Genomic DNA, 10,057 nt, shown 5'->3' with positions numbered 1-10,057 from the left:
TTTCTGGTGTGGATCATCTAAATAAAGGTCATATTCTAATAATTTTTTTCAAAATTGTCATTTTTTGACAAAATTGAATAGAATATGTGTTTAAAGCTTAACTAGCAATCAGTCTTCTCTAATATATGTTGATTCATTACTGTTCTGAAATTATAGACTTTGAAGCAGTCACCTACATATTACTGATCTTATACTCTTTTTCTAAGTCATCAAGGAATGATTTAAGAACTATGTTGTAGTGTTCTATTATATTGAGAGCAATTAATTTTTCTTCCAGATTCACTATAGTGACCAAATACTATATATTTTGAAGGCTTCATCTAGAAATAATGAGAATTGATAAAGCATTTCATTAATTTGATGAAAATGAGAATATTTGTGTGTTTCTACTTTATAGAGTTGAAAAGAAGAACTTTAATTTGTGCGTGAATTATATATGGCTGAAAATGGATAATAATTCTCAAATTTTTTATATATTTATCGCTTGCTATGGTAGATTTTAATATCGCCTTATGCATTAATGTTTGCAATAAGAATCTTTTTTGTCTAGGTATGGCAATGGAGGAGTTGATCATATTTTTTCCGGACACCAATTTCAAGAGGGTCAAAAATGATAGATAATTCATAATTGTACTGCTTATTATGTAATTTATGGAGCAATGCTATGTTTATTTTGTATTTATATTATTGGCGATTATAGGGTGAATGACCTTTTATGAAACTGCTTATGATATTTGTAATAATTGGTGTTTTTCTAAAATAAAAATAGTATATTAAATTAAGATGATTGCATTTGAATTAATTTTTTATATATGTATTTTCCACCAGAAGCTCCTATCCACCTTCAATGTTCATGCATTTGAATGAGTTTATGAACGAATTTTTTTTTGCTATCTAACATGGAGTTTAATTGCCCCAAATCTAGCAATAGTGTATGATAATAATATCTTGATTACTTCAAGAATAATTAAGTTGTTGCTTTATGAAAACATGAAAAATGAATATTTCTATTTGAATGCGGAAGCCTACAAGTTGATGTATATGTGAAAATTAATATAACATTGTGAGGATAACTATTGATTGGCTATTCTTGTGAGAAAGTGTGTGAACTTGCTATGAAATTCTTCTACGAAGACAATATTTATTTATTATCTCTATTATTTGAATATAAGTGAAATTTGATATGATAATATTTAATTTATTTGCCCTTTTAAATAGACTTAATCTGATTTTAAGAATAAAACTTTGATAAATATGAAATCATATGCGCTATAGTACAAATGATAATGAAAATAATATTGTGCAGATAAACAAAAAATGTGTAATATATAAGAAGCTAAATCGACTGACAACTCTCTTATGTCCCTTCGTATAGAAACAATGCTAAGACAAATTGATAATTGAATAAGCTAATTGAGTTAGTTTATTACCGCAATTTACCTAGTAAGTATATATATATTCCTATTTTTTTAATTGTTTCCGTTCCACACGTTGAAAATAATGCAGAGTCAGGGTTCCACTTGTCGCCTTGACCGGAACAAAGTTAAAATTCCCAAGTGACGTGTCCATTCCTCCCCATTTTCTCTCTGATTTTTTTTTTCCACCTGATTTGTTATTTCTTCTTAATATTCACACTCTCTTCCTTCGCCTAGAAGCTAATAATCTCATCCTCTTTTTCCTTTATCCGCTTCACAGATTACATACTAAACCCTAACCACTCGAAATTCCTGTTTCAATTCGGTTTCCCATAATCAAGTGAGTTACCTAATTCGCCTTGACTCAACTCTAGGGTTTTCAATTTGTAAGTTCTTGCCCCATCTCTGTTAAAATCCGTTTTCATCTTTATCGATTGTGGTTGTAACTTAAGATTCATTTATAAAAATTATGTTTTGATCATCTCTTGTAAGATATTAATTATCTAATTTGATATACTTGGGTATTGAATTTATTTTCATGTTTTTGGGCTTTTCTTTCTCATATTTTTAGTGTATTCTATTTAAATGCCACCAGTGTTTTAGTTGGGTTGAAGACTTGTATGTGGTATAAATTTTAGGTGTTAATAAAATTGTAGCATCCCTAACAAAGTTGTTTAGCTTTGAAATGAGTTGGGTCCATAGAGAAGAATGGTTAAAGTTGATTGATTTTGATGTTATCTTGGTGTAAGTGATGGAGTAACATTACTTTGTACCAACTATCTTTTGTCTAGCAGTATTTTGTGATGATCAGACGGTCTTAATTGCAGCTTTAAGCTCGTGGCTTACTTTTGGGAAATTACAAGGACCATAAAGAGAACAGGCCTTGTTGTTTCATAAAAGATTTTTGGAAGTGAGGTTCTCATGAGAATTTTTAGGGGAATGCAGAAAGTAGTTCGCGAGGATCAAAGGGAAGTAAGCTGCTGCAAGAAATCATTCAGCAAAGGTATTGGTGTGACTGCCCCAAAGGCCAGGAAGCGAGATAAATTGAAAGTATTTCTCTAATTTGGGTAAAGGCAGAGTGACTGTTCTGTGGGTCTCTAGTTGAAGAAGGGCAGCAAAAATGACACGGATACTTGTTCAGAGGGGTTCTACCGGGTCTTCATCATCGTCGACAAACCAGAACAGGTCGTCAGTTTCACTCCCTGGATCATCTGCTTCTTCTTCAGCTTCATCACAGCCACAGGTTTCTAGCACTAGTCAAGTGCCATCAACTCTGAAAGATGATGAGTTGTTGGGAGAACTTTCAGAATCGATTGTCTTGGATGAGTTTTCAGTTGGTTCCTTCAATCACAAAGGTGGTGATGATGAAGCTTCAGTAGAAAGCTTTGGCTGTGACCAAAGCCTCCCTGAAGAAAAGATTGTTGACAATGAGAAGGTAAGTGATGGTGCTTTTGTCTGTGGGGACTCCGTAAAAGGATCTTGTGGTTTAAGAGTTGAGGTAGCGGAAAATGAGGGTACTTCTTTGGCGGGGGCTAAAGGTAGTTCTTGTCCACCTCCTCCTCCACCTCCTATCCCACCTCCTAAACCTGCTTCACTAAACCCTAGCCCAAGGAAATTTTCATTAGGTAGTTCAAATGCAGTACGGATAGGATCATCTAGGGAATTTGTTGGGCAGACCAATGTGTCAACTAGGACTTCACCTACTGGATCTAGGCCATCCTCTCCACGGTCACACTGTGAAAGTGAAGGTTATAATAGCGCAGATGAGCAGAATCCCAACTTTGGATCCTCACGCAATGATGTGGTAAGTCCAAAAATTTATCTACTAGAAACTGATGAAGGTTTCAGCTTCAGTTTATGCTCCTCTTATCCGTTATAGGAATAGAATTGATTATTGGTTTATTTCTTAAGCACATTTTATCAGCAACACCATTCCCCCTGCACTAAATTATGCATCACAGTTAGTTACTGTTGGAATGGTCATTCTGCTCATGAGTAAAGGATGATATATTATTAATTTACAAGCTACAGTTATCCTACTATCAGACACTGTTGCGTATATCTGAAATTTGAGAACTTGAGAACTTTCATATTGTTTCAGGAGAGAGAGCATCAGTTTGAAATTGATATAAGAAGAGCCAAAGGCTTAGAAGTTAAGAAAATGCGTGAAGATGGGAACTGCCTCTTCCGTGCAGTTGCTGACCAAGTATATGGTGATTCTGAAGCTTATGATTTGGTCAGGCAGATGTGCATCGATTACATGGTAATTTTTGTACGAAACACTCTGTATAAATGCAATTTTATTTGTCGACTTTCTTTTCTTCTTTGGTAGGTTGAGAAATTTTATTCACTTGATTTTGGTTTCATTTGGAAATGTGTTCTTTTAACATGCTATTAGATGGGAGTTGAAGCTATCATCTCGGTTTTACATTAGAGGGACACCAGTTTTAATGGTTCTCTCCTTGTTGATTTTTTAATTGTAAATTGTGGGTGACAGTGGCCTGGTACAATTGAGAATAGAAAGAGTGCACTGACAGAATAAATGTAGAGTACATTATGCTAGCTGCGGATGTAGTCATGTAGATACTGGAAATTGGTTGGTCTAGTTCCTAAGCATCTACCTTGGAATCAAATACGGAACTGTTAATTTGAGAGCCAAAGTGGTTTCTTATATGTCTATAGGTAGTAGGTTCTTGGCATGCTGAGATGTCCTTTGTTGCATATCTTTTATATCTGAATTGAACTAACATTTTTCCCTTGACTGATGTTACAAAATTTGTCATTATATGGTTCGTGCCTAATATTTTTAATAGTGTATTTATTTTTCGGTCTTTTGGTTAGCTCCCTGGTTCAAGCATAACATCCCTTCGTCAGAAATTTATTCGAATATTTGGAACACGAAATAGATTAAGAAATATTTGAACTATGATTCATACTTTCAGACTTGGCTGTCGTCAGCTCGTGCGGTAAGGTGTTGAGTTAAGTCCCGCAATGAGCGCAATCCTCGTGTTTAGTTGTCATCATTGAGTTTGGAATCCTGAACAGACTGCCGGTGATAAGCCGGAGGAAGGTGAGAATGACGTCAAGTCATCATGCCAATTTTCCAAAAAAAACTGCTAGTGGAGGAAGACCTCCTAGGGATAAGAGACATAGGGCTAAAGAGAGAGCCAAAAAAGGATCTTTTGTGTATAATCTTGCATAATCTCGAATGTTACCAGTGTCGGGGCGTTTGATTATTCTAAGTCGAGATTGCAGTCTTCACGTTGTCGACAAGCCAACATTCTTTCTTTAGTTCAATTTGTAGTCAATATGTTCTATAGAAAAAGCCATGTTCGGTTATAGATTAAGCATGTCTAGTTTGGGGAATTATCGATAAGCTAACAACAGAAGACAATTAGGGATTCGGGTAGACATCACCCGAACGCCGCGTCCTAGACTGATGACACTTGCTCAATCTCCAAAGCGAATTCACAAACTTTGGAAGAACCAATCTCGAGAGGTTGCATTGGGCGGATGATAGGGACTTTGGATTTCTTTCTGCTGGCAAGACATCTATATCGTAGATGTGCAGTCAACCCATGCGCCTTTCGTGGGGTGAGCAAAAAGCCTTTCCTTGGAAATTAGGAGGCGTTAAAAACAAGGAAATTGCTGGAGTTATCTTATCATTTCTATCTAGTCCCAATAGGCTTGATGTTAAGAAAGAATCTCTTGTACGAAGGTTGGCTAGAGATTTCTTGTAAAAACACTAGCCCTGCTGAGTTCATAATGAGAATATTTTCATCGTTGAATCTTTTTTGATTCTATGTATTATTCTCATTATGCACATAAGGGAGGAACCGTATGAGGTGAAAATCTCATGTACAGTTCTGGAAAATGTAATGTAATGGAGCTAACACTCCTACTTTTGTACTCTTTGCATCTACTTAATGCCAGTAGTGAAACACCTTACTTTCATCAAAAAATAATTTTTTTTGGGAGTTGAGACTAGAGTCCTGTCAGAGGCGGATCAATCCAGGGTTTGATGTTTATGGTTCCAATCGAGATATCAAGTTATAATATATAATAATAACTGAGTTTACAATTAAATATTCATAGATATTTAGTATGTTTCTTACTACACATACTAGGTCCGGGCAAAAGCTTCTAGGTACCGGTGAACCCATAGCTTGTCCTCTAGATCCGCCATTGAGTCCTGTAACTGTTCAAGTCCTTCCAAGCGCCTGCACTAGCACAGAGCTGTGTTGCAGTTTTGGTGAGAACATTTCATAAATAAGTATAGACATACGTAATATTTATTCTCCTGATAAAAATAAATAAATTAATAGGTTTACACATGAAATTTCCATCTTCCCATCTATAACCTCTCAGTGTACATTTTTTTTGAGATAAAGTTAACTATGTATTCACAAAAGGCTCATCATCAAATAAATGATGAGCATAGGTCACTTACTCCCTATACATTTAAGAGAGGTTTTTCTTTCAGATATCAGGAGAGAGTGAGTATGAATGATGCTTATGTCTATTCTGTAAAGAGAATATTGAAACATTAGTTAATAATTCAATAACATTTAAGTTAGTAATTGTAATCCGTGATAAAATATTTGATGTGTCGAGTAAATTTGACAAAACCATCTAGATCAGAAAATTCTTATGTAGAACCTAGAGGAGGTTATAGTAGGTTGGCCGCCAGTCTAAAAATTAGTTTTTGGTGTATTCTTTAAACATTAAATCTGTTGGGCGTGTTGAACTAGGCACGTGCTACATCAGTATTCAAGTTTAGCGTAAAATTGGATCACATGGCCTCCTGAATAGAGCAAAATGAACACAGAGATTTCATATAGCCGGCACATAGAATTGAGATGGGCTTGGTTGATTGATTAATTGACTGATTAGAATGCAAAGAAACATTTATCCCAAGAAAAAGGGACAACTAGCATTTTGATGTAGCATTTTAGAGGTTGCTGCTAGTTTATTATTCACCACCAGAATTCTTTGACGGGCTTGTTCTCAATGATGGTTCTTATGCTTTGTTCCCCAGCTTCTTTTTATCTGCTACCTGGATCAATTAGCTTTCTTTTGTCATTCAAATAACCCCCCTATACCTATCCTTTGAGCGACCTGAGTACGATTTTTCCTGAAGCAAGGGTCGAGGATGAGCTTTAGGTTTTTCTTTTTGGGGTTACTATTCTGGTGGTTACTTCTAAGAGGGAAACATTCTAAGCTTTGCGCCAGACTTTATGTTTGCTTTTTCTTCCTATTTCTTTTGGTGGTATGTTAAGTAATATGTAACCATTTCCTTTATTTTAATGGTCTACTCTAGTGGAAAGAAATCCACAGTCCATATAGCGTTGGAAGTTGAGGGTCCCTTTCTACAATTATTTTAGGTACGAAACCTCACCTAGCCAAATGGGGTTAAATTAAAAAAAAGATATTATAGTTTAGTGCTAAGAAAATAAAGAGGCTAAAACAGTTTCTGAGTTAAGGTTATTATTGGTGTGTTTTGTACGGAGGTCCAATTTTCCATGTTAGTGGAGAACATTTTCCCTAGGAAAACAAGTTCCTTGCAAATGAGGAAAATGACTTCCCCAACGAAAGTAGGGAAAACAAGTTCCTCAAGTGACATTTCACATTGATTGTGTCGTCCACACCTTATCATAACCCCTCCACGTAGCCTCATCCCCACCACCACCCCCATCTCCCATAGTATTTTTCTAGATTGTATACAAAATAATGCTTCTAGGATAATATTTTTCTCTTCCGTACCGAACACAAGAAAATAAGTTACAAACCTACTTATTTCTTGGAAAGCATTTTCCATGAAAAACATCTTCCTTCTCCCGAACACACCCTATGCCTCTTCTCGTTGGGTGCAGGGGTGATGGAAGATGCAGAAGGTGGGTGGTACATGTGCATATTGTTACTATTTGGTTTCCATTTCATCATGTCAGCTTCTTGCATGTAACAAATCAGTGTCGAAAATTTTACTTAAGTGCACCGGGCTGCCCTTTTACATGCTTGATGCATAGTCTCGTATCCTCATGTTCCCTTGATGCCGACAACTTAATGGAGAAAATACAAGAATATTATGATTATCATCATGTCTGATCGCTCAACTGGAGTTTATTACGTATAAATCGGTTCATCGGTATCTTAATCATTCATATGTTTCTTCCATACAACCTAATAACTTATTTTGCTGTATCTTTATTTATATGCTTAGTATCTTTGTTGTAGGAGCGCGAAAGAGACCACTTCTCTCAGTTTATAACTGAAGGATTCACATCCTACTGCAAGAGAAAAAGGAGAGACAAGGTACATCATGTGATTATTCAGCAATTATCTATCTGAATCGTTTTGTTGCTTCTTTCTTAACCAGTTGCAAGTAGAATTGGAGCACTTGTTACATACAACTGTAATAAATGTTAGTTGGACATGAGAGCATTCCCCAGGATGATGCTATTTCGTAGATGATTGTCATCAGAGACAGTTTGTGTTTTTCTAAACTGCGTGAAGTCCAACATGAGTGAATGATCAAAATGATGGAAGGGATTTCCCACTGAAAAAAAAATGTGGTTTCTCTGTGTTCTCTTTTCTGTTTTTTGTTGAATATTTTCGAACTGCTTGAACCTCTTAACGTCTACATTCTCCTGTTAGTTATTTGCTAATTTCTTTATAATGCATATGATTAACTTGTGCATCGTATTTCCCGTTATCTTCAGTTTCTTCTTTCTTTTGAGGTTGAGGTGGTTAAGTTTTGTGTTTTTGGCCTTGAATGAATGTCTACTTTTTCCCTTCTCCCCATTCTGAGGGAGAAAGGAATGGTTTAGTCTACCTGCACAGGGATTTGTTTCAAATCATTTAATATTGGTTTCTCCGTGATTTTCTTAGATTACTTCATCTTTTTTTAATTCAAAAGGTTGGATTAAAGAATCCACATGGACTGAAAATACCCATTTCTTTTTTTGAGCTTTAGCTATTTGTCGCATTGGTGGATAGTGTTTTGCTTATTGATTATCTATCTGTGTGCTTATCTTTCTTTGTTGTTCAATTCCTTGTTGGAATAACTGGAGTTATGTTTTCATTTCTTGGTTGTAGGTCTACGGCAACAATGTGGAAATCCAAGCATTATCTGAAATGTATAATCGCCCTATCCATATATATTCTTACAGCATTGGTAAATTCTCTTTTTGACTTTTGATTGTTCTTTTTGTAATAAGATTGGTGATTGTGATGTTCAGCTTTGTGGAGTTGTGTCTGTTTGCTGCTTGCACTAAATTGTGGAATTTACTGATGCAGAACCAATGAACACGTTCCATGGAAGTTATAACTCAGACACGCCTCCTATCCGTCTCAGTTATCATCATGGAAATCATTACAACTCCCTCATTGATCCTCGCCGATTATCAGTTGGTGCTGGGCTTGGGTTTAGCTGTCTGCGAGGGGTAAACTCTTTAATCTGCAAACAAACATGTTATCTGCTTTCTGTTTCTGTAAGGAGATAAGTTAGTAGTCTCCTTAAACCGTAATTTCAGTAGTCAGAAATATGATTTCAATCTGTTAGCTGCTACAGCAATAGTACGTTAGGTTATGTAGTTGAAATTATTCTTTACATATTTCTTCTTAGACTGTCATTTCAATAGTCTGTGAAACATGATAGTGTTCTTCACCAACCTATCTGTTAGTTTAATGTATATATGTTTTTTTTTTCCTTCAGAAAAATGTCGACAAGGATAATGTAAAAGCTGCAATTAAAGCTCAGCAGGACCAACAGATTGATAACGTTAAGTACCTAAAAGTTCAATTTCATATGAATGATTTCCATACACTTAGCTTTCATGTTGGTTTTTTATTTGGCTAAATGGTCCCATTTCAGGCGCTTCTAGCTGAAGGACGCTTCTACTCAGATGTCGAGCTCACTGAAAAGGAAATGGAACACATGGTGATTGAAGCTTCTAGGGCTGAGTATATTGCACATGATAATAAGTTCCGGCAACAGCTTGGTCATCGAGAATCTTCCACATCCGGTGCTGAACCATCATCTTCAGGAACTAGTGAGTTTGATCTTACATTTTTCCCTTCTATTGATATAAGATGAGTAAATTTGGTGGTTTGAAATTTTAATATCGAATCACAGGGTCATCAGGAAGTGAGAAACGGCAGGAAGCTGGGCGAGAGCTCAGTTCGTCGGATTCTACCTTTAGCGACTGCATCCAGGTTATGCTATCGATGGGTTTCAGCTATCCACGAGTGATTGAGGCTTATAGTATATTTGGGGATGATGTTGATTCTATGGTTTGTTATCTCATAGAAACCAGCTGTAGCAGCAGGCGCAAAGGAAAAGCAACTGAATGAGGAAACTGAGAAAAAATTTAAATGGATAACAGCCTCTTGAGTTTTTCTAGTATTTTAAGCATTTGCTTTGTGTTTCGTTGTCTTTTGAGTACGGACTATCTTATATGGATTATTCTAATGTTTCTCTAAGTCTACTGTGAATTCTATTACTTTTGATGCTGCCTGCCTTCTGATGTTACATGGAATAGCTTGTGTATGTGAATAATGCCATATAAGTTTGGACAAGAATAATACGATCATGTTGTAATTCATGTTAATTTGAGGATTTTTTATTCTTTTTGACGTTTCTA

The 10,057-nt window shown here is 35.8% G+C and overlaps 1 protein-coding gene across 3 annotated transcripts; it reads left to right on the top strand.

The window, feature by feature from the left end:
• Positions 1 to 1,604: 1,604 nt before the first annotated feature.
• On the top strand, positions 1,605 to 10,024 carry LOC129898959 (OVARIAN TUMOR DOMAIN-containing deubiquitinating enzyme 6-like). 3 transcript variants are annotated; one of them, XM_055973685.1, is made up of 9 exons: positions 1,605 to 1,755; positions 2,243 to 3,219; positions 3,517 to 3,678; positions 7,650 to 7,727; positions 8,511 to 8,589; positions 8,712 to 8,857; positions 9,130 to 9,195; positions 9,289 to 9,466; positions 9,550 to 10,024. In XM_055973685.1, exons 2-9 carry the CDS (start codon positions 2,536 to 2,538, stop codon positions 9,765 to 9,767), a joined length of 1,611 nt encoding a protein of 536 aa, XP_055829660.1. In that variant the 5' UTR covers positions 1,605 to 1,755; positions 2,243 to 2,535; the 3' UTR covers positions 9,768 to 10,024. The 3 variants fall into 3 exon arrangements, with proteins under 3 accessions (XP_055829660.1, XP_055829658.1, XP_055829659.1); XM_055973683.1 differs by having other exon boundaries at positions 1,605 to 1,801; XM_055973684.1 differs by having other exon boundaries at positions 1,605 to 1,801; positions 2,210 to 3,219.
• Positions 10,025 to 10,057: the final 33 nt, after the last annotated feature.

This window comes from Solanum dulcamara, chromosome 8 (genome assembly GCF_947179165.1).
Source record: "Solanum dulcamara chromosome 8, daSolDulc1.2, whole genome shotgun sequence".
NCBI lineage: Eukaryota > Viridiplantae > Streptophyta > Magnoliopsida > Solanales > Solanaceae > Solanum > Solanum dulcamara.
The sequence above is the reverse complement of the archived record's forward strand: the minus strand, read 5'-3'. Positions and strand labels throughout refer to the sequence as shown.